Source organism: Amblyomma mixtum, chromosome 10 (assembly GCF_055824585.1).
Source record: "Amblyomma mixtum isolate Tamu chromosome 10, ASM5582458v1, whole genome shotgun sequence".
Lineage (NCBI taxonomy): Eukaryota > Metazoa > Arthropoda > Arachnida > Ixodida > Ixodidae > Amblyomma > Amblyomma mixtum.
In genome coordinates, this window is record NC_143021.1 from 3,972,008 (window position 1) to 3,997,056 (window position 25,049).

Genomic DNA, 25,049 nt, shown 5'->3' on the forward strand with positions numbered 1-25,049 from the left:
GCAGTGAAGGGATGTGTGGAGGCGCGCGATGCGGACTCAGCGCCGGTGGTTCTGGTGCAGGAGCTGACGGCGCAGCAGAGATAGCGAGGTGTGCCGGGGGTCCCAAAGGTCGCGCAACTGCTGCCGGTCCGAGCTTGCCGGGAACCAGGTGGGCGGCTACTGGCGTCGGGCCGTTCATAAAGGTGGACACCGGCGAAGTAGCGCCAATCGGAGGCGGCCGCGCCACCGCTGCAGCAAACGGCGACACGTCCGCGGGCCCAGTCAGCGTATGCATCTGCTAGACGGCGGCTGAAGAAGCTGCAACGGGTTGAGAAATTTAATCTGCTGTGGGCGAGAGGAGCGGAGTGGTGGTCTTTATTTCTACTTTCGTTTAGTGGCGGCCGAGGTACTGGTGTCAGGCTTCTTTGAAGATGTTAGCACCGATGGTGAGCGACAAGAGCCAACATCAGTGGTCTGGTCTGCTTGAGAGCAGGTGGTGGCACTGGTTCCGGATCCTTTTCTGGCGTAGTAGGACTCGTGTGAACCGCCATGCTTGTTACTGCTGTCACCGATTTGGCCTTCTCATCCTGCTCTGGATGACGTTTATTGTTTTGCGGACATTTTGAGGGGCCGTGGTGACGAGCAGGATTGGTTTTTGCCGAGAGCTCTTTAGCATCAGCTTGCCGCGCTTCAACATCGCAGCAGTGGCCTGGAGAGTTGTTGGCTGTTTTGACGGGGCAGACGCACGTGGATGGCAAAAACCGCGACATGGGTGCTGCTGCAGAGCCTGCCTTGTAGTCAGGAGGCGGTGGCGACAACGTCAATGAAGAGCGAGGAGGCAGGGTCAAAGACGCGGGTAGGACAGTAGTGGGACCAGGGGCTGAGGTGAAGCTCATACTGATTCCACCTGGTCTGGCATAGAGAGGGACCGCCGGGCCGGAGATTCTGGGCAGGAGTGGCGGCGAGGTGGCGAGGTGCTGCTGAGGTGGGCCTGGGTCTGATGAAAGCTGCGTGGGTGCGAGTGAGGACGGTGTAGGGCCAGCGGCTGGGGGCGGCGAGAGCGGATCCGCTGTGTCGTAGCGCGGCAGCGGGACATAGTAGACGCTGAAGTCCGCCAAGACGGCCGCACGCAGCTCATCGTATGGCCGGAAGCCATACGATTTTTTTTTCTTTCTCCTAATCCCCTACTACCAGTTCTCGGAAACCATGACATTCCTGTTACCCCCTCTGCCCCCAACTTTTGGCTTTCTCTGAACTCGAGCCATTCCCCCCCCCCTGCCTTTTCCTTCCTTGGAAATGCCCCCCACCCCCTTTTCTTTCTCCTGCCAGGGTCAGCCTATTTTGTTTGCCTTGTTCTCATTTCCCTGTACCACGCTGACTAATCCTCTTATCTGAGTTTTTCAGGTCCATCCAGCGCCAACCCCCCGTCGCAGGCCCTTCAAAGCCTTTGTTCATTACACACCCCCGGGGATATATGTTTTTTCACTATTTCAGCTTAACGAATCAAGATTCACCTCCCTCCCCTTCCTGACACGCATCCCCTCTCACACCACTTTCCTTCCCCACCCCCGGGGCCTTCCTCCTCGGAGCGAAAGCCCTATTTAATCCCTGCCAATGATGAACGCTTTGCCCAGACGAAGACAAGTCCCCTTGTCGAAACGTTGGCTCAAGCAACCTGAGGTTTTCCCCTCCCTTGTTCATTTTGTGATCGCAAAGGACCATCTACCACACCCTCTCTCTACCAAAGGCAGAGAAGGTGAGCCGGCGCTCAAGAGTGGGCGGGAGGATATCGCTGATAACAGCGTGTTTGAACGGCTGGATAGTGACGCCGTTCATGTATAGCGCAGCCTCTAACTGAGTGAACCCTCGCCAACGCCATGGGGACGGAACGCCGGGAAGCGGCGGGTCGAAACCTGGGTCCTGCCAGTACGCCATCCTGGAACGCCGCTGGTGAAAAAGGGCGATTGGCCGGGTCACAACATTGTAGAGGTCGATATGGAGGTCACCCAGGAGGCGAGTGCTGCCACGTTTTCTTGAGGGTTTGCCGGAGAGTAGATAGCGGGGCAGCAGCGACGGCAGCGTCCGGCCCAGGTTGAGGTCCAAGCGTCCTCCCCAGCGCGTGCCAGCCATTTCGTCCTTTTTGGGATTCCGCCACTGCTTGTCGAGTGGATCGCTACATTATGTATATGGTTCTCGTGAGATTCAGGCCAAGTTAATCTGCTATCAACCAATTCTCTAACCTATTTAAATAATTATTGACCCCCATTGCTAATTTAGGCAAGGTGCATTCTGTAGAAAAGCTATTAGTATCTTCAGCATACATAATTAGATGGGGTGAAGCAGGAATATTAGTTATGTCATTAATACCTATTATGAATAACAGTGGTTCCAGAATTTACCCTTGGGGAACACCTCGTTTTATAACCACACTAGTGGAAGAGCAATGATGAACTTGCACATACTAAAGCCTGTTGCAGAGATAACTTCTTAATAAGTCCAGAGGTATACCACGGACTCCATACTGAGGCAGTTTTTGTAATAAATATGTTGAACACAGTCGAAGGCCTTTCGAAAGTCATGAAATAAAGAAGGTGTATATTTCCGACGTTCATTATTATCAATTATTTTCTCTTCAATGGTTAACAATGCTTGTTCTGTAGGCTTTTGCTTCCTGAATCAATATTCCGAGCTAGTGGTAATGCTTTTATGAAAGACATTTTCAAGCCTAATATTTATTACTCCCTCAAAAACTTTAGATAACACTGGCAATATATAGATCGGCCGGTAGTTTCAGATTTCATTTATGTTTCCATCCTTCCGTACGGGACACACACGAGCTAATTTTAAGTGATTTGGGAACGTACCGGTTGTAAGCACCAGGTTAGCAAAGTGCAGTCGTTTTCAAAAATACACCGCCCATGGCTTCAGTGCGCCGAGCGGCCGCAGGGCCGCACCGCGGCGCTGCTGTCTCCGACCGGCGCTTGCTGCGAGAGTGCCCCGCGTGACGAAAGCCTTCGCCTTCACTCTCGAGCTGTTACGTAACGCGCCTGATAAAGTCTACGTGCGGGGTTCGCCTGTTTCCCCGCTGGGGCTCGCTTCGAAAGAGGGCGCCTGGATATTCGCGGGTGTCTGTGCGTGCCGGGTGGGCGCGAAAATCGAGTGTCATGGCAAGGTGCTCCCGCTTTGCCCATTTACCGCTTTGTACAAATGAATCCTACGTAATTCACTGCCATCCAGTAGAATCCGCCCCTGTTCCAGAGCAATACGCCACAGCGCACCCTAATGGAGCTTTACTTTCCTGATGATGTAGGCATTGCCGATGAGGGCACCCTCCTTTTTGTATCATCTCCCTATACAGATGCCACCGGCTTTTCTCGTAATGTGCCATTAAACATAAAAACCGTAGCGCAAAGAGACGAGGACACAGAAAGAACGACACCACACAGCGCCAACTTCCAACAATGGTTTATTTCAGAAAGAAAAGTGGTTTTATATAGACATCACGACCAACACGCCATCAACCATGTGCTAGCAAAGCGTATCAACCAGATATGCGAGCTCTTTTGCCAGCAGTGATATAGAGGGGGTACTAACACAATCATCTTTCAAAAGTGATATCCATTCCGCTTCTATGATTTCTCGTGTCAACCAGTTATTGTGCACTTTTAAAACCATGTATTGTTCAAGAAGCGTATGCAGTGACACAAACGACAGTGGGCTGACAACCCTTTTCCACGCATATCATCTGCGTCACGCCCATGCTCTCGAAGCCTATCATTCAGGCATCTGCCGGTTTTCCCTACATACTGCTTGCCACAGGAAAGAGGAATCTGATAAATGACATTTTAAATACAATTGACACACTTTTTCCTATGTTTTTTCGTACAACCAACACCCTTTTTAGATTTTTTGAAACGTTTCGTACACAGATGACTCAACTTCTTAGGTGCCGAAAAAACCACTCTGGCTCCCGAACGTTGCGCTATTTTTTTTAGATTATGAGAAAGCTTATGACAATAAGGAATGACGGCAACTTTTCCTTTCTTATAAATGAAATGAAATTTAAGCGCACACGAAAAACGCACACAAGAGGAGGATGCACACGGGACAGGCGCTAACTTCATCTGATTTATTCGCAGGTAGGAGAGCGAATCCTACCTGCGAATAAATCAGATGAAGTTAGCGCCTGTCCTGTGTGTATCCTCCTCTTGTGTGCGTTTTTCGTGTGCGCTTAAATTTGCTTTCATTTATAAGCTATGCACCATCTAGCCCAAACAGAAGTTTTGTTAAATTTTCCTTTCTTACTCATGGCTGCCTGGTTATCCTGGCCTTTTTTGTTGCAGACTTTCTACAAAACACCTTCCGCCACAGACACTAGGAATAGGTTTTAAAAGTGCACAATAACCGGTTGATACGAGAAATCATAGAAGCGGTATGGATATCACTTTTGAAAGATGATTGTGTTAGTACCCCCTCTGTATCACTGCTGGCAAAAGAGCTCGCATATCTGGCTGATACGCTTTGCTAGCACATGGTTGATGGCGTGTTGGTCGTGATGTCTATATAAAACCACTTTTCTATCTGAAATAAACCATTGTTGGAAGTTAGCGCCGTGTGGTGTCGTTCTTTCTGTGTCCTCGTCTCTTTGCGCTACGGTTTTTACGTTCCAAATATGAACCAACAAGCCCAAGCATATACCCTTCTGCCATTAAAGCTTTCGCCTTAAAACAAAATGAAAAAATTTAAACCGCGCTTTTCGCACAGCTATACATGCGAAGTGCAATTAGAAAAGAGAAGCAAAGCCTCGCCACTGCAAACCGCAGTATCTCAGCGCTGCGCGAGCCAATACTTGTTGAAAAGCAGCGGCAAGTGAGCGCGGCAACGCGGGAGCACATTTCCATGACACTCGATTTTTGTGCCTACACGGCGCGCGCAGACACCCGCGAATATCCAGGTGCCCTCTTTCGAAGCGAGCCCCACCGGCCTAACAGCTCGAGAGTGAAGGGGATGGCTGTCGTCACGAGGGGCACTCTCGCAGCAAGCGCCGGTCGGAGACAGCAGCGCCGCGGTGCGGCCCCGCGGCCGCTCGGCGCACTGAAGCCGTGGGCCGTGTATTTTTTGAAAACTACTGTACGTTAAGACATCACGTGCGGGCATTGTCACGTGTTTTACGGGGGAGGCTTTAATATCGTCATGCCCTGCGGATGCGTTGCCTTTTACGTTTCCGATTAAACCAGCTCCTTCAGTGGAAGTTACAGACTAAAGGGTGACAGAGTTTGGTAATGGTCTCGTTAGGTTTGAGTACGTTTTACACGAGATTTGGTCATTGCAATCAGCATTGCCCATACTAACAAAGAACTGATTCATTTGTGTTGCTAGATCAGAGTCAGTTATTACTTCATTGGCTGTAAGTATTTCTCACAAATCAGACTGAGTTTTTGTATTGAGCAAATTATTTTGTTGCCTCCAAACTTTCTTGGAGTCACTGCGTATTGCCAAAAAGTGCTGCCCTTAGTAAACGGTTTAGGCAGTCTTCAGTTCTTTCTTTATTTTGTTCCTATATTTTTTGTATTCAGGAAATAGATCAGGATTTTTAGTTTCAATAAATTTGTCGTAAATTTTATTCCTGGTTTTATTGTTATCATCCAACGCTTTATTTATCCATGGTTTTTCTAAACTTCTTACTTTTAATCTTCCTTTCCTTCAGCGGAAATCTTCATCATAGCATGCCAAAAATTAATGCAGAAAAGCTTCGTAGGCATCTTTTATATCGGTCATCTAATATATTCTGTCCCACAGAACTTCGTCAACCTGTGATTTGAATCTAGCTAAAGATTCTTCATAAATACCTCCAGACTTTTATGTTATCACAGAAAATTTAGGTTTATATAATCTGGCAGGATGAAAAGAAAACTGGCGAATGATCATTTATCACCACACTAAACACCGTTTTAGGAAAGAATACATTTGTGACGCTAATGTCTACCAAAGAGGTAGAGTTATACTGTTAGAGGATGCATATGTATGAATAATACTATTTATTTCAGGTGTGATATTGTCATCAGACATCTGGTTTATGTTGACATCCCCGTAAGAACATCCCCCGTGAGACTGTCCGCCACTGTATGTAAACAGAGGAAGAGCCTCAATAAACGCTAGTTGTAATTTCAGCGTTCTGTCTGTGTCTCTTCGTGTGTTCGCCGTACGCGCTCCAACGATAATGTCTAACCAACTTGGTGGTTGTCAGGAATTCCAAAATATTTTCTAAGAACCGGGAAAATTGCAGTCTGTTACCAGGAGGTGGTCTGTATACTGTAGCAACCAGAGTATGGGGCGTAGCTGTGAACTGTGAGCTGTGACATTTTCAGTCATGATCGAAAACTCTTCAATTATTTTGTGTGGGCAGCAACTTTTGACGTAAGTCACCCGTTGCACTTCGCCTAACAAGACCACTATAATTGTAACCAGGAAGCGAAACGCGATCGTTGTTAGTGATGAACGAAGTCGCTGTAAACAAGATTGCATCAAATTTTACTTTTAAAGATTGAAACAAATTGACAGAGTCGCCCTTATTTTTCATTCCACGAACACTGAGATGAACTGCAAAAAATCTAGCTCTCTGTGCAATAAGGTATGGTGAAACTATAATTGTAATAATAATGGCACTTTGGTGAAGAATACATGACGAAAAACGAAAGAACAACAGTTTTATCATCAGCAAAACATACCTTAAGCAGTCGTCTTGTCTAAATGAGACAGGTCTGGGATCTTTAGAACATCACCTGTCTCATTCTTGCGCGCAAGCGTTTGGCACCCGGAGGTCCTCACAAACTTCCAACCAACTTGCTTTTTGCGTGCAACAGCAGCCTTGAGCAACTTATTGTTAGTCAGCGTGAGCGCTAATTAACAAACGCAGGATCTTTCTCATCGCAACCGAGTTTGTCATTTTTAATCCTGTGTTTCCTGGCCTTAGAAATAAAAGCATGATCCTTCTCCCTTCTAACAAATCCAACTGTGATATTTGTCTCAGCAGACTTCTCAGTGGGAACCCTGTGACTCGTATCAATATCGTCCTCAGAGACAGACTTCTAGATTAGCTCACCAATTTTCATCACTATGTCCTTGGGGCATTCTGCGGAATTCACACCTTTTATCTCTAAATTATTCAGATGAGTGTACAGCTCAAGTCCCTCCATTCATTGCATCAGTCGCCTATTTTCCTTTCTCAGACCTCTTCTCTGGGCGCTTTCACTTCGGAACTAATCACTTTTGTTTAGTCACATGAGTCAATACAAAACTTGACGCTGTCCTTCACGGAGCGCAGTTCGTGCCTCATTTCTCGCTTAAAGTCCTCATGTGCTTTCATGACTTCCTTCGTCCTGGTTGAAGATTACCAGAAGGTTACAGTTTTACCGAACAGGGGTGAAATCACGTTCGAGTTTGGCAGCAGCACGCAGAGTAGGGTCTAAAGACGATATATAGAAGTAAATCACTTACCCTTCAAAGGCAGCGGACATTTAAAACGATGCGTTCGAAGTGCGCGCTGCTGCCAAACTTCAGGTTCGATTTATCGCATGCACCATAGTCAGAACGCTCCAAGACCAGTAGCGACTACAAAGGAGTTCATTTTGTAGCCATTAATAACTGGGCTTCTTAATTTAGATAATTCTTTGCCAGGTTTTCTCGAGCGCTCAGTAGAAACAAACTGGCACTTGTGCCGAAAAAAGTGTCTTAACTGATTCATCGTCTTATCCCTCTTCGGCGTGTGCACTCCAATAGCCATGCTCCATGGTATAACAGATATCTAAAATGATTGTCTAACAAAAAGAAAAGATTTTTCGAACTCCTAAGCATTCATTAAAACCTGGCCATTGGACAGCATAGAAGCGAGCTTCTTGAGCATATTAACAAGCACTAGAGTCAACTAAATGCACCTTCTTTTAAGTAACCCTCCTGAACATTGTAGAGACTAATCCGAAACGCTTCTGGAGCATAATAAAACCTGGAAACACCAATGAAGTGTCGTTATTGCACTCATCGGCGAACCTGCTCCCGGCCACATCTGCGCTACTGTACTAAATCCTATTTCCTTTAAGTCATTTCTTTCCTCATCCAATGTTATCTAACGTCCCGATGTCCAACTGTGCGATTATTTCGCGATGGATTCTACCATGTTGTACTTGAAAGGCATCATACCGATTATCAATTTGAAACTAACACCTTCTAGCGAAATTGAAGGTATTAATGGGAAATTTATACCCAGTGCTGATGAGTTTAGTTCTATCAACATGAAAGGCATATTCTCACAATCGTATCATCATGGTGTACTACTGATGGCTGGAAGACTGCTGCGGTCATAACAGTACATAAAACCGGAGATGAACAGAATCCGTCTAAGCACTGACCATATCTTTGAGATTAATAGCATTCAACATAATGGTGCGATTATTTACACATATTGTTAATTTTCTGGGGGATAACGATTTCTTCTCTCTAACAGAGCGTTGCTTCCAGAAGGTTTCTCTTGTGGCGTTAAACTATTTTCCTTTACTTACGACTTCGACTCTATGTGGAATCCGCTTTTTCTTCGCACTGCATATTTCTTGACTTTGCTAAAGCATTCGAACAAGTTAATAACTGACTGCTATTACATAACCTAAGTGGGCTGAACATTGACCCGGCAGTTAAATGGATTTGTGGATTTCCTTCTTGTCGTGTTGACCTTTTCAGCATTAATGACGCTGACTCCGTCCTATACAACTTGGTTCTGGGGTTCCTCAACGATGAATTCCGTTGCCCTCTGTAATGTATTCTGCGTCCTGAGAGTAAAAGGATGGGGGAGGGCGAATGAAAAAGAGTGTAGGTGCTAAAGGCCGCACCCCCCTGCACAGATTGAAAACTCGGCGCCATTGGCGCGTACGTCACGGCTCCCGTGTAAGCGTGGTGTCGAAACGCTTGATTGATGCATGCGCATCGTATTTCTTTCGGATACGAGTGCCTGGAGCTCTAGTCCCAATCGCGGGAACAAGGTGGAAGCTGCGGGTGCATTCAAAATAGAGCAGTGATTAAATGATCGAACCCAACCAATTTTCTGAATGAATCCCGCGAACGCCACTTGACCATACGCTCGCTTTCTGGCCTGGATGCTGGTTCAGCAAACCACAAGTTCTGTACTCGATCCAAAGTAGTGCCGCGATAACTTAATACTTCCACAAAGTGGGCTGTGGTGATCGATAATGCAGCGGTAGTTTCAATACAAACAGAACAGATGACAAGAGCACTTACGGCTTTGCCTTTCCTGGCGACAACCACGCTGAATGGCCGCTTTCCGCTGCTGCTTTATGTTCTGCGACTTTTTATTTCAGTTTTTTTTGCTTCCCTCTTTGTTGCGTAGAACAAAATGAGTTTTTCGGCAACCCCTGGCCATGCCTGTTCGCGTATTTTTCCTAGTGACAGCCAAATTGAATGTACTAAATAAGGCAATAATTTGAATTATGTCAGCCAATTACAGTGTTTAGTCTTCACTCCAATGCTAGTACATGGGTCGCTTGCCGGACGGTTGGGAGCCCATGCCTCAGTGCTCAAAGTTATGTGGGAGCTGCTGTTCGAAAAGCGTGGGCAGCGCGGGAGGGTGGCCGGATGTCGACATTTAACCACGGTCTTCGATTGGACAAAGCGAACGCCTGTCGCAGCAGCAACCTACTTACGGCACACTGCCATTTATTTCATTCCCTTTCGGCGGCTAAGTTTCCCGCCCAGGTACCAGAACTACCTGCTGTCTTCAATAAGTCGGGACTGTAGTTCAGAGTTATCGGCTCGTGCAAGCGCACTACGTCTGCAGGGAAGTCCAGACTTAGGTTAGAATAAGATGAGACTTGGATTTAACTCCCGACTTAGAGGCTCACGTTCGAGCATGCGGGCGCGTGTGTCACATAACATAAAAAAATTCGCGAAGTGATATGGTGTCAGAATGGTTTTCTCGACACCATGCCAACTGAGTAGAATGTGCCCTTTCGTATTCAAAGAAAAGAAAAGCAGGCTACAGTGTACCCCAAATCAAGAGAAAAATTTCACGAAATTTCAGGTTTTCGCGATTCAGGCCGTAGTGTCAAGAACAACTCTTGAAGGCCATCTAGCCCATCATTGCAAGAGATGTGAAGGCACGGATAACACCAATGCCAAGAAAAAAGTGCATTGCACCCTGGTTATAAAAACACGATGTTTTAGTTCATATCCAAAGACAAGACCGAAAGGTAGGTATTTGAAGCTTTTCAATATCTCAAAACTGGGTCAGAAACCCATCTATTTCACTTTCACAGAAAGCAGTTTTTTTAAGAGGCCAGTTAAAATTTTTTGATGTGTTTCATGTCCCTTGCATAACTGGAAACCGTTTTCAGGCCCGAAAATGTATTTCGTTTATACGGTTTTAGCCTTCACCCTAACACTTATTCCTTGTTATTTCTGTCAGGTCAGGTATTTATCCTTACCATGCTTTCATGATTTCCCCGTGGCCTTTATGTTTGTTGATTGTTGTTTTATATTCCGCCGTCTACTGTGTCACCTATTAACGCTGTCGCGTGTGTGCTATCAGATATGAGCAGATATAAAACTGAGAGAAGTGGTTGCAGGTCTGCGTTCCGCGCTCATATAGCATGTGCCTGCATTCATCAATAAACTGTTGGAAGTTTGCGCTCATGGTGGCGTTTTCGTTCCCATGTCTCCTGCCGTTGTCTTACTCGCGCAGTCCTATCTTTAATAATACGGTTTAGTAGCTGAGTGAGAAATATCAGCGCCCGGATGAAAAGGAGATGCTTCTAATTACCACCAGTACGAGTCCTTTTTCTGTGTCTTCCTAACGTTTGCGCCCTCTTATTCATTATTTATTTCGGTATATATGAGCACTCACTCCCGTGGTTGAAACCTCTGCCAACGTTTAGGGGGACTAGCACAATAAAAGAAAAACCAGATCGCGTGTTTTAAAGTACACCGAGCTCTCTTCGCCGACAAACTAGTTTGGGAAGACAAAAGAAGGGTGACTTGCCCGACACCTGGAGAAAGTCGGCAACCGGCGCTGTCTTGCTGACGTCGTACTCCCGCATAGATCCCTCCAAGAGGTCCGCGAGGATTCTTCCGGGCATGCTAATCACGAAGGCGTGGTTGACGTCGTCATTGAAGGCCAGCACTTCTATCACGTGCTGCAGCAGGATCCGACCTGCGCATAGGGAACGGCGCGAATAACGAGAAATTGACAAGAACATTGCTGGTCACTCAAGTGCACAGGCAGAGCCAGCGAAAACGGGCGCAGGACTAGACACAGGAGGCAGAGACACAACAAGGCTGTCCTCCTCGGCTGTATGGTTTCTCTCTCTTGTCCTGCGTCCGTTTTCTTTGGTTCCACCTTGTGTGTATTATGAACAAATTTGACCTGCATTTTACGCTTTCAAGGTACAGAATTCAACGCCACAAAACCAAACAGTTGAGTTGCGTTGAGTTGAGTTTAATGGCGCATTAGCGACTGAGGCTATCATGCGCCAAGCTCAGGGTATAAAAAATTGTTTTATATAGATGTTATACAGAAGTCTAAATGAACGGCGGTGTAAAGGGCCTAAGAAGTTTAATTCGTGCAACGTAGTCAAAATATAAGACAAAATTTGAGAAGTGATTTATGGTAAAAGCTTTAAAGAGGGTCGGCAAGCTCAGCAGCCATCCTTGGCTGTGCAAGGATCTCGAGGTCCCCAACCGATGGAATAGTGACCCCAGCCGTCTTCTCACGACGAAAGGGTGGCTGAGGTGGGGTTCGAAAAAATTTGCAAGTTGTAAAAAAACTGACTATTATTTATTACATTTACAATTTGTTTAAAACACCTGCACTTTTCAAAACTTAAAAACCTGTGAAATGTCGACAAGTCCATGTTCGCCTAAAAGCAATGTTGGATGGAATGGTATGTGTTCGCTATAAAAAACTTTAAAATACTCTTTTCTTAGTCTTTCAAGTTTTCTGCATGAAAAGAAAACATGGTTTATTGTTAACTCGTCTTGGCATAATTCACATTGTGGCTTGTCTGCTTTTGTTAGTAGGAAATTATGTGTGAGATGTGTGTGGCCTATACGAAGACGACAGATAACCACTTCTTTGGCACGTTCCTGGTGGGTGCAGGACTGCCACTCACCTAAAACTGGCTTTACTAAGTGTAGTTTGTTATTTACCTCATTGTTCCAAGATGACTGCCATTTTCCTTTTAATTTACACTGTATTAAGTTCGCGCAATCAAAAAAGGGCAAATTTACTTTTTTATTTCTTTGCCCCGAGCTTAGCTTGAGAAGCGCAGAAATCTGCTCTCTCGTTTCTTTTTATTCCGACATGACTCAGGACCCAGCAGAGTTTAATGTTCTGTCCTTGACCTGTGGCTATTACTATGTTATGTATGATGTTACCAAGTAGTGGAGTGATCGAATTTCTTGAGTGGAGCGCAGTAAGTAAACTTAGTGAGTCTGTGTAAATAATACTGTTTGTGAGTTTCTTCTTTACTATTTGCTGAGTGGCTATACAGACGGCGTAGCATTCGGCAGTGAAGATTGATGCACAATGCGGAAGCCTTACTATTTGATTCCGATTCTCCTGCAGCACTGCGCTTCCAACGTAAACATCTGTTTTTGAGCCATCTGTATAAAAAGGTGTAAAAGTACTGTATTTCTCCTCGAGTGCCAAAAATTCTTGTTTTATATGCTGCTGTGGGGTTTCTTTTTTACGGAACATTGTAAGGCTGAAATCGCAGATTGAAGGAAAAAGGTACCATGGAACTAGTCTTGGAGCAATGCCAGTTAATGTGTCTAGTATGCCGAGGTTTTCGCACATCTCTTAGAAACGCAAGGGAAGTGGCCTAGTAGTCTGCGGTTTGATATTAAATAGTGTTCTTGATGGGCACTTTGTGACTATTTGGTAACAGATGTGTTTAGGTAGTGAACGGATTTTTAAAATATATGAACAGGTGAGCATCGTTGTTCTGTCTGTAAGCGATGGTTCATTAGTTTCTACATAAAGACTATTTATGGGCGATGTCCTGTATGCTCCATTGGAAAGACGCAAACCTAAATTATGTACCGGGTCCAGTCGTTTCAAGTACGATGGTCTCGCTGACCCATATACTATACACCCGTAATCCAGGGAGGAGCGCACTACAGAGCATATATTTGCAAAAGACATGACCTATCGGAACCCCAGTGCTTTCGGGAGAGTACTTAAGTACGTTAAGGGATCGGGAGGCTTTCTTTTTTAATGTGTTTATTTGAGGCAGGAAAGTGAGTTTTCTGTCAAATGCTATGCCTAGAAATTTATGCTCGTTTTTTACAGGTAACTCTATTTCATTCAGGTGTAGGGTAGGATCTGCCTGTAAACCTCGTTTTAGCGAGCAAAAAATGGCCACTGTTTTCTGTGGAGAAAACCGGAAACCGTTTCGTCTGCCCATGTTGCCAGTTTATTTACTGTTAATTGTATTTATCTTTCACACGTTAATATGTTGGAGGATGTGCAGGCTATCTGGAGGTCATCTACATACACCGAATACGTAACGGATCTTGGGATTATTTTACTAAGAGAGTTAATTTTTACAACGAAGAGTGTAGTGCTTAAAATACACCCCTGTGGTACCCCATTCTCCTGAACGAAGTTCTTCGAAAGGGTTGCACCTAGGCGTACATGGAATGAACGGTTACATAAGAAGTCTTTTAGGGAGTTCAACATTCTGCCTCGGATGCCAAGCTCTGCAAGGTCTTGAAGAATCCCGAACCTCCAGGTCGTGTCATATGCCCTCTCCAAATCAAAACATACAGCAACACATTGCTGCTTGTGGACAAAAGCCTCTCGAACAGTGTTTTCGAGACGAACCAAGTGATCAGTAGTCGAGCATCCCTTTTTAAAACTACACTGATGGCTGTCGAGAAGTTTAGACGAATGAAGGTCAAAAGTTAATCTTATGTTAAGGACACTTTCGAAGGATTTGGCGAGGCAACTGGTCAAGGCTATGGGTCTATAGGAGCGGTTGGCGGTTTCCCAGATTTAAGGAATGGTACTATAACAGTTCTCTTCCACTCCTTAGGTATTTTACCTTCTATTAATATTTTGTTAAAGAAATGTAAGAGCGTCTCTACGGCATGCTGGGAAAGATGAGCAAGCATTTCGTAGTGTATCTGGTCGGGTCCCGGTGCAGTTTTTTTCCCGGCAGACAGTACTTTATTTATTTCTTGAAGGGTAATTACATTATTGTACTTTTCGTTAGCACCGCCACTTGTTGGAAGTCTTTTTTTCTCGGCTGTGTTTTTGTATTTAAACAAAGACTGCGTATAGTGTGATGAACCTGATACTGTAGCGAAATGTTCCCCCAATATATCTGCCTGTTCCCCTATGCTTGTTTGTGTGCCAGGTGTTGTCAGAAGAGAAATTGTGAATGGTCGCCATCAGCAATGCTCGGCATCAGCTCAACCACCAGGATCCCCTTTTCCCCGGACATGGCGATGCCACGCACGGCTAAGCGCGGATGCTCGGGTCCGTGGTGAAGCATTTCTCACCATCATCCCCCTGCGGGGATGTCCCTGCGGATGCTCGGGATACCCCGTGGTGTCGCCACTCACCAACGTCTGCATGCTGCAGACGCCCCCTTGCGGGGACAAAACCAAACAAAACACAGTAAACGTCCCTGTCAAAAACATTCTCGTGTCACCTTCCGGGCGCTCACTAAATACACACAAAATCTACACCGGAGATTGAAGACCTGCCAGGGTACTAACCGGATTTAAGGCAGAAAATATTGCCCAGAAACTTGCAATATTAGCTCTTCAAAGTACTTTATGTGCCGTAACCGGCCCGCGGCGTCATCACTTCCTGTGCCTTTGTCAAGCCGTCTGTACAGCTTTTAGCCCAGGCGACCATCCACTTGTTGAAAATAAATTTGATTTGATTTCATTTGATTTTGATTTGGACCTCACAAGGTGAAAGCACACAGATGCGCAACAGCCACACCGTGGCGTGGCAGACACTCGGAGGCTCGAAGCTGCGTTTTAGGCACTGTTTCACCAGAGATACCAGGAGGAGGCGAGTTTCTCCCGAGGCTCGCTCGTACCTGCCCTTTCTGCTCTTTCAATTCCCATCTCTCCTACCCCTGCAGCCTGGCGCATTTGCGGCGATACCACTTAGCTCGGTGAATAGTTACGTGCGCCAGTCGATTTTCCCTTTCCTTGCCAAATCGCATTCTCTCTCTCTATCTTTTCCGGCGGCAGCAGTGCAAGTGCACGGATCACAGGTTTGCCAAGGAGACCGCTCCCGTCCCTGTATCGCCAGGACACCGTGCGCGACTTGACTGCAGCGGCGGTGAGCGAGGAGCCACGCGACGTAAGCGGAACATTCCTCCACGTTAGCGCATGCTTTCGCGAGCGGTACGTTCCCTCCCAACGGCAGTTGTTTGGTTGTTGCTGCGTGTATCGCTGGACGGCAATAAACGCTCTTCCGAGTAGACGATTCGTGTTTGTTTCTTCTGGCCCGAACCCACCGTGGTAGCGACTTACTGCACCGCTGGGTGGGGGTCACAGCTCTGGCCGTTAGGGCTGGCACTCTGGTGCTAGAAAGCGACTACTGCTTGTAGCCCTTTGAGCGTGTTTATAAGACTAGCCCTAAAAGATAAAAATAGCCGCCCTGAATACTGAAACATAGGCGGGGTTTCTAGAGCCACTGATACGGCCTTGGCTCGCAGAGTGCCGCGAACATGAGAGGTACGCAAAACCTGCTTCAAAAGGCCACCCTTCTGATGACTACGAAAATGCGCCACACTGTACAAACTTTGACCGGAAAGGCCGCGCTTGCTTTAGGACATACCTGTTAAGGGAAGATTAAACAAAGCCTAACACTGAAGACCAATGAAACCATTCACGTCGTGAAATTCTGGGTAAGCGCACTTTCAACAGGAAGTAGTTTATGAACGTGGCTTTTTCATATGTAGCCAGATTTCACTCCAGCAATCAAAATAACCGCGGATCTCCCCTCGGCAGGCTTGCATCTTTTTTGCTAGTAACATGAAAGTGTCAACGCTGATATATTACCCTGTGCGCTTCATAATGAATTTCTGGAAGTTAGCGCTAGTGTGTCACCTGTCTCTCTTCAGCGCCCTCGTCTGGTTGCGCGCTTAACTATTAAGTCAGGGCATTGCAACACTGCCAAACTGCAGCGTTGCGTGCTATTAATGTTTCTGCTACCATCAAAAACGTTCAAAATAAGTCGACGCACTCAATTTAAAAGACAAATTTTGCTACGAGTCGGAAGAATGAAAAATCACCTGTGTAGCGAATCAAATCGTCCACACTTGACACCGCTCAGAAAGATGGGAACGAGGAGGAAGCGCGGCCGCACTGCTCGAGATCGCTACGGTGGTTAGACTGGCAGCGTTTTGCGTTGCTCGCCGTTCAGTTTCCCGCCTTTCACTTGGTGGAGCTGCGGATTTACTCACGCAGTGGGGCTTCGCAGCCGTGCACTCCTGATCACAACCATGGCCGTAGATTCCAGCTTTATTCCTGCCACCTCGCCGCAGACCGTCGTCTGCGCTGGAGCTCTGCGTCAGCGGGATCGTGCTGTCTTCAGTGGAACCGGAAACCACGACGTTGAATACCGGTTGGCGAACGTTGCGAAGCTGTGGTTCCGGAACGACAAGGCCAGCATCACATCGTGATCAGCCTTCAAGAGCAGTTCCACCAATTTCTTCCGCCAGCCCGCGGTGCGCAAGCGGCGCGCTCAGAAACTCCTGCGTGGCCGCCTGGCCTGGTGAAAATTTCACCAATTATATCAAAGATGCTGTCGACCTGCGCAAGCACATGGGCGCTTCGATATGCGAGCGCACTAAGATCGACCTCATTCAGAAGGGCATCGACGACGACGCGTTCCAGATGCCTCGGGCCCAAAATCAAGCAACAGTCGTGGATGCCATCGCCGAATGCCTGAAGTACGACGAATTACGTCAGCTCCGTATTCCCGTTCTCCGCTCTCGCACCAGGGGGCTTCCAATGCTTTCCGCTTGACTAAGAGCAGTCGCCACTGCTACCACAGATCAAGCAGTTTGTTCGGGAAGAAGTTGAGCGTCAACTCTCTATCGTCCACATGACTGGCGACGCTGCCTCCCGTCTGCTGCGAACGTTGCAACACGTCATCTGCGACGACGTCGCAAAAGGCCTTGCAGCCCCCCTCCCCCCCTCTGAATTTCCCTCCGTTGCCCCTTAGACGTACCGGGGAGCGCCGGAACGGTATAGCCAATCTACTCTTGTTGCGCAGCCTTTACCTATGCCACAGTAGCTGCGAGGCCTCGGACTGGGGCTGCCACCCATTCAGCTTGTCCTGCACCAGGCAACGCTTTTTTAAGCAGCTCGTTGTCATCCTCGCCCACCACAACATTAAAACCTTGGCGTACACCGGAAAATCGACCTATATGCTACTCCTGTGGTTTCCCCTGAAATGTGGCCCGCCTCTGTCGTCGTCGCATGGTCGCCACTCCCTAGGCTGCGTGTTTGGCCCGCTCATCTCAGCTGCTTCGTTCTGCTTCCTCTGCCAATGCGTACGCCAAAGACCAATGTCTGTATACGACCCATTGTTCTCCGTTTCCACGTCGCCATTCACTGTCTCTAATGCGCCGTCGCCCTACATCCGCTGACGATGGACACTACGTATCGCAGTTCCCGAAGCAAGAACTGCCTTGGTTGCGAACAGCTGAAGACATTATCTTTGCCTCACAATCATCACAGCGGTCTCTGTCGATGGCCTGTCTGTGTGCGCTCTGATCGACACGGGCGCTACCGTGCTCTGCCGCCATTTACGCAAATTGACGACAGCATTTTATGGTTTGTCACCCGCACTCCTACTTAGAGGATCGCACCTATGGCCGCATGCACATTGCGGGTCGTCATTGCAGACATTTTGTACAGCGTACAGTTCTTGGTCTTGGTGTCTTGTTGCCAAGAGGTCATTCTCTGATCGTATTGTCTAAAAAGAATGTTGTGATCGATTGCGCCTGCGGTGAGGTGGAATTTTCTGCACTGTGTGACGAACTGACCGACGGCACCCATTCCCTGTGTCCTCAGAAGCTCACCGTTGCTGACGACGTCGACGTTGCACCGGAGCGTTCCTCCTTTGCGTCTCTGTCATGCCCTACTACGTCGGCCGTCAACGTTTTATTTACGCCGTCTCCTTCCTTTGTCCACCGCAACCGCCTGCCGCAGCCTTCGGCTGTTCGCTGTTCACGGATGTCTCACGACGATGCTCCTCCGCAATCAGTCTCCGTGCCGGCTTACGCTGCTACGTGGGGAGTATCCTGGATTCATTCAATCCGCCCACCTTCCCTTCGACCGAGATTCTCCCGAGGCATCACGCAGTTCCTGTATCAACGCTCTGCATTGAGATTAGGAGCCTCATTCATTGCCAGATGCCTTCTTCCGGGCCGCTGTTGACGACGATCTTCCTTCCACCCACTAGGCGCGGCTGTTGGCCCTCCTAGACCTGTCGGCACGCTTTCCACGACACCCGCACCCTTCAAGGCCGGATGTCCACCATCGCCTATCACATTGAGACTGGTTCTCAGCCGCCTTTTTGACAGCGGCGTTATCGTGTGTTAGCGGCAGAGCGTCGCGTCATCAGCGAACAGGTTGCGCATAAGCTGTAACGTGGTGTAATCCGTCCTTCTCATAGCCCTTGATCTTTGCCGGTGGTACTCGTACTGAAGAAAGATGATTCTATCCGACTTTTTGCTGATTAACGCCGCCTCCACAAAATTGTGCAGAAAGGAAATTACTCTCTTCCGCGCATTGACGCCGCTCTAGATTCCCTCCAAGGCGCCGAGCAATTGTCTGTCCCTTGATTTACGGTCCGGCTAGTGCCGATGGCCGCCTCTAACAGTGAAAATACAGCATTTGTCTCGCTCGACGGCCTCTACGAATGCAATGTGATGCCGTTCGGTCTGTGCAAGGCGCCGGCAAAATTCGAAAGGATGGTGGATAACATGTTGCGGAAGGTCAAGTGGCAGATTGCCTTTGCTACTTGGACGATGTTGTTGCCATTTCTACCGATTTTGTAGCGAAAGCTACATTATTGGCCGCGAACTTGCGATTTCGCTCTGGCGGTGCTCCGAGGAGGCACAGAGACCGACCTTGAGCCTTTGCCCAGCAACCGCCGCAGCTGCGGACGCCGTGCGCTCGCCGCCCCATCTAGCATGACGTCACACCGCGCGCCTCGCCGCGGAGCAGCCCCCGCCGTTTGGTATGACGTCACCCCGCTTGCCTCTTCGTTGCGCCCGTCTTCGATCGCTTCGCTAGCTGTGTCGAATGTCGACGATTGAAAAGGAGAGCTCGCGTGCGCAACAACCACAGCTGAGACTGCAGCATGGACGGCGCCAAGTCTGCTAAGCAGAAGGAGGCCTGGAATCGCAATCGCAACTAGATGAAGAGGAAAGGAATGGCCCAGGAAACAGGAACAGCGCGCCGAACGACTGGCTAAACCTCGTGAATATGCTCCCGCTAGACGGGCACGTTTAACGTCCGATGACTCTACCGCCAGCAGGAGCGACAGCAGCCGAAGGAGAGACCTGAGTCCTGCTTTCGCTGCGTATATCCTGGTATAGCCGAGCTAAGCCGCTGCCAATTTTAGAGCGCCGTCGGTGACGCCGTCGCCGTTGTCCGTTGTAACCAGAAGTGGACACCTCAGTCGTGCTTTAAGCTGCGAGACCAAAGGAGCGGGAGCGTGCAAAGCATAGGCGCACAACTGCCCTCGTGGAACAGTGTACTCCTGAATCCTGCTTTAAGCCACGAGGCGGTAGCGGCAGACGTGCGCTGCACGCGTTCGCATTGACAAAGATGAGCAATTTCAAGGAAAGGAAGTGCGCATAACTGGCTCCTTGGGTGAGTGGATGCCTGCATCCCGCTTATAGGTAGGTGGGGTGATGAGATAAATGTGGGCTGCAGGCATTGACAACTTTTTGTCAGAAATGCGGCGCTGAAGCCATAGGCCGTCGGCGTTCATTGTGTTCAGTGGCGTCGGCGTTGACGTTTTACACTCCGATCATTTTAAAGAAAGTAAGTGCACCTAACTGGCTCCCTGGGTCAGCGGTCGCCTGAATCGCGCTTATAGGTACGTGGATTGATGAGAGAGAGATGTGGGCTGTATGCGTTAGCGCTGATAACGGTAAGCGAACTCTCGCGATCAACCGTTAACTGCCGCCTGCCAGGGTTGTGCCGCAGGGTGGGTGGGGACATTAGTGTACATTGGAATTTCTTACCACTTATGCGGGAGCACATCTGGTTTTTCTAACGCCTGACACGGCTGTGACTACCTCGCGAAATACTTGCACGGATCTCGCTTTTGAGAACCGGGCATCGGGGTAGCAAGTAGAGCATATATCCATCTTTTTCTCCGAGCACAAAGCTTCCCTCATGACAATGAAGAAATGTTAGTGGAGTGTTTCTTGACGAAGGAAAATGTGTGAAAAATAACAAGTTGTCTCTAATTGTACACGCATGCCTTGCTCAAATTCTTTGTGCCAATCTAGTGAAAAGCTGAAACAGCTGATCAGCAGCGCTTAAATTTCGGGTTAGAAAGTAACGTAATCCTCGGCATTTTTTTTTTCACGCATCTCGAAAGCTTGCAGCGAGATTTGACTTGCCTGACCGAAGCCGGCCTTCAACTGAATCTCAAGACGTTTAACTTCGGGGCATAGAATTTGAGCGTTTTGGGGCACGTCGTTTCTAAGGAAGGCACCCGGCCTGATTCTGCCATCTTCATGCTGTGGTGGAGTACCCTAAACCGGTCTCGCTCAAGGAACTACGAAGGTTCATAGGTGTGTATTGTTATTTTCGGCACTTCGTACACAATTTCCTGTTGATAACTGCCCCCCCCCCCCCCCCTGGTGAAGCTACCTGGACACACTGACATGTCTGGCTGGTCGGTCGAGTGCGACGAAGCGTTCAGTACGCTGCCCCATCGTTTGATTTCGCCACCTATTCTTCATAACTACTACCGAATAGTACCTACCGTGGCCCATACGGATGCGAGTGGCGTTGGCCTCGGGAGCAGTCTTGGCTCAGCGAAGAAAAGATGTCTTCAAAGAATGCGGCGTTGCGTGTGCGAGTCGCATGCTTACCAAAGCTGAAAGCAGCTACTTCGTTACGGAGAAAGAGTGCTTAGCCATAGTATGGGCATTAACGAAATTCCTGCCCTATCTGTACGGTCGGCAGTTTGACGTTGTCACGGGCCATCATGCTCTCTGGTTACTGTTCACTCTTAAAGATCTGCCCGGCCGCCTCGCTGGATGGACTCTCCGCCTTGAGGAGTTTGACGTCAACGTCGCCTACCAATCTGGTCGCAAGCACCTGAACAACGATGCTTTGTCTCAGTCTGCTCCTCGGCGGGAAGACCTCGTCCACTCTTCTGCTAGATTCGCTGATATGCCTGCGGGGCAGTGGAGAGACCCTTTGCTTGTGTCCTTGATCGACGTCCTGTTCACATCTTACAACGTTACGCCTTCGCGAGCTTTACGCGGACAAGCACCGCAATTTTTCCGTCCGGGGCGCCCGCTTCTACCTACGCAACTACATGCCTAGTAGTCGGGGGTGACTTCTTGCGATTCCTTGCCATTTAAGATCTGAAATGTGCACCTCTTCCCACGGAGACCTTGAGTGTCCAATACTTGTTTGCTGAAAAAGTTTTAAAAAATTTCTCAACGTTACTATTGGCGTGGCATAGACGCCTACATTTGTAAATACATCCGCTACTATATCACCTGTCGCGAATCATCCGCGCCCCGTGCCACCGGCCCTTTGCAACTACTCCCATGTCCGACACGACCTTTCGATCGTGTTGGAGTAAACCTTGTCAGAGCTAAGGCGAGGAAGAACCTGCCCCGACAGCGTTGAGGTTCGAGCTGTTTTTTATCGTGCTGCTCGTGCTGCGGCGGCCTAGCGCCAGCCTCTTCTTCCTCGTTTGGCGCCGTGCCGTGGTCTGCGACCAGAGCGCAGCGCAAAGGGCGCTACAGGGATTCCACCTCGTAGAGCGTACGCGACAGGGTGTGCCCAGCGGACATGTCTAGAGGGGGCCGCACATAATGGAGGCACAGTAGAAGCCAGAGTGGATGGAAGAACCACAGGCGTAGGAGCGGCAATGTAGGACGGTGTTATTCCGTCAGCAAACACATCGTCTTCACTGCCGTTGATGTCGACCGTGAAGATCTTCGTTGCACTAGTGAGCACGCGGAACGATCCATTGTAGCCAGCGTTAGAGGTGAACGGACGTGATCACAGCGGGCGAGGGCATGGCTGCAGGAGTCCAGATCCTGGCTGACAAACAAGAACTTAGGGTAATGGGCAGCAGGGATGACAGGAGTAACGTGTTGGAATGTGCTACGCAGGTCTCGGACGTCGATGGAAGGATCATACAGATGAACGGAGAGGACATAGGAGGGAAGAATTCCCCAGAGAGGCGCAATGAAACACCGCAGACTAGCTCAGCAGAAGGGCAGCCTAGGCAACCTTCAGTGCTGAACGAATGCCCAGGAGGACGAGGGGAAAGTGGGTAGACCAGCGTTTCAATGGCTGATAAGTGGTAAGAGCCGCCTTCTGTTGGCGATGAAGACGTTCCACTGTGCAGTTCACCGAAGGATGGTCATCATCATCATCATCAGCCTGACTACACCCACTGCAGGGCAAAGGCCTCTCCCATGTCTCTCCAATTAACCCTGTCCTTTGTCAGTTGCCGCCACTGTATCCCCGCAAACTTCTTAATCTCATCCGTCCACCTAACTTTCTGCCGTCCCCTGCTACGTTTGCTTTCTCTTGGAATCCACTCCGTTAACCTTAAGCAACAGCGGTTATCTTGCCTTCGCATTACATGCCCTGCCCAAGCCCATTTCTTCCTCTTGATTTCAACTAAGATGTCATTAACCCGCGTTTGTTCTCTCACCCACTCCGCCCGCTTTCGATCTCTTAACGTTACACCTATCATTTTCCTCTCCATAGCTCGCTGCGTTGTTCTTAACTTAAGCTGAACACTCTTTGTTAGCCTCCACGTTTCTGCCCCATAGGTGAGTACCGGTAGGATACAGCTTTTCTATACTTTTCTCTTCAGGGATATTGGTAAGCTACCATTCATGATCTGAGAGAAGCTGCCATATGCGCTCCACCCCATTCTTATTCTTCTAGTTATTTCCCTCTCATGATCCGGATCTGCGGTCACTACCTGCCCTAAGTAGACATATTCTCTTACTACTTCCAGCACCTCGCTACCAATGGCGAACTGCTGTTCCCTTGCTAGTGTGTTGAACATTACTTTGGTTTTCTGCATTTTAATTCTTAGCCCCACCGTTCTGCTCTTCCTGTCTAACTGATTGATCATGCTTTGCAGTTCTTGTCCTGAGTGGCTTAGCAAGGCAATGTCATCAGCAAATCGCAAATTACTCAGGTATTCTCCATTAACTCTAATCCCCAACTGTTTCCATTACAGACCCCGGAATACCTCCTGTAAGCAGGCAGTGAAGAGCATTGGCGAGATCGTGTCTCCCTGCCTGACACCTTTCCGTATTGGAATTTTATTGCTGACTTTATGAAGAACTATAGTAGCTGTGCAATCGTTATAAATATTGTTGCGGAAAAGAATATATTTACAGATATTTACAAATAGACAAGAACAGCTGCGAGCGGCACCGAGAACACAGTCCGAACTTCGTTGTCGTCTTCTACTCTTCGCACTCGTGCCATCGCTCTTTGTCGTCGTCGTCTACCCGCATCAGGACCCCCGGCTGCTGAAACGCCGTCTCGGCGTTAGGGCGGCGACGTATGAGCGTCGTGGTAAGGTTTAAGGCGACAGACGTGGACGATGTCGGTGGTGGCACCAGATGACGAGGGCGAGGTTTCAAGGGGAGCGATTTCATAGTTCACGTCGGTAACACGGCGCACGACACGGTAAGGGCCACGGTAGTGCGAAAGGAGCTTCTCGGAGAGACCGACGCTGCGAGACGGCGTCCAGAGAAGGACGAGTGATCCTGGGGTATATTCGACGGCCTGGTGACGGCGGTCGTAGGCTGACTTCTGGGAAACTTGAGAGGCTTGGAGCCTACTACGTGCTATTTGGCGCGCCAGCGTGGCCTGGGAGATGGCGTCCCGAGCGTAAGCAGTGGTGGGGGCTGAAGAAGGCGGCATTAGTGTGTCCAAAGGCAAGGTGGGATGCCTACCAAACAAAAGGTAGAAAGGAGAATAGCCTGTTCTGTCATGAATGGAAGAGTTATATGCAAATGTCACATAAGGCAAGGCTGCGTCCCAATCTCGATGGTCTGGCGATACGTACATGGCTAACATGTCGGTGAGCGTGCGGTTGAACCTTTCCGTAAGCCCATTGGTTTGTGGGTGGTAAGCTGTCGCGAGCTGGTGCTGCGTGTCACACGAACGAAGAATGTCGTGAACTACTCTGTATAGAAAATAACGACCGCGGTCGGTGAGCAGTTGACGAGGGGCGCCGTGGTGAAGGATGACGTCTTGCAGAAGAAAATCGGCAACATCGGTAGCGCAGCTGGACGGCAAAGCACACGTGATGGCGTACCGAGTCGTATAATCAGTTGCGACAGCGATCCACTTGTTGCCGGAGAGGGACGTCGGAAAAGGGCCAAGAAGGTCGAGGCCAACACGGTGAAAAGGTTCAGGAGGTATGTCGATGGGTTGCAGAAGACCGGCAGGCAGAGTGGAGGGCCTTTTCCGACGTTGACACAGGTCGCAAGAGGCCACGTAACGCTTGACGGAACGATAGAGACCAGGCCAAAAGAAGCGATGCCGCACCCGAGCGTACGTGCGGGACACGCCAAGGTGACCGGCTGTCGGAAGATCGTGCAGTTCTGCAAGGACAGAAGAGCGTAGACGTTGGGGTATCACGAGCAGGAGCGGAGGGCCATCGGAGCGTAGGTTTCGGCGATACAAAATGCCGTTCTGGAGCACATAAAGGTTCAGAGACGGAGATCGGTTTGCAGAACGGATGCCATCAAAGATAGGTCGTAAAGATGAGTCGTGACGCT

At 48.7% G+C, this 25,049-nt stretch overlaps 1 protein-coding gene and 1 pseudogene across 1 annotated transcript in view; both read right to left on the reverse strand.

Moving 5' to 3' along the window:
- Positions 1-360: 360 nt before the first annotated feature.
- Positions 361-2,109, reverse strand: LOC149325009 (uncharacterized; annotated as a pseudogene).
- Positions 2,110-6,053: 3,944 nt separating this feature from the next.
- Positions 6,054-25,049, reverse strand: part of LOC149325010 (protein 5NUC-like) — a 93,828-nt gene continuing 74,832 nt past the window's right edge. Inside the window, exons 3-4 of the mRNA XM_089564162.1 lie at positions 11,021-11,191; positions 6,054-6,100 (exon numbers count right to left, since the gene is read on the reverse strand). Of these exons, the coding sequence (XP_089420288.1) occupies positions 6,054-6,100; positions 11,021-11,191 (218 nt within the window). The remainder of the gene's footprint in view (positions 6,101-11,020; positions 11,192-25,049) is intronic.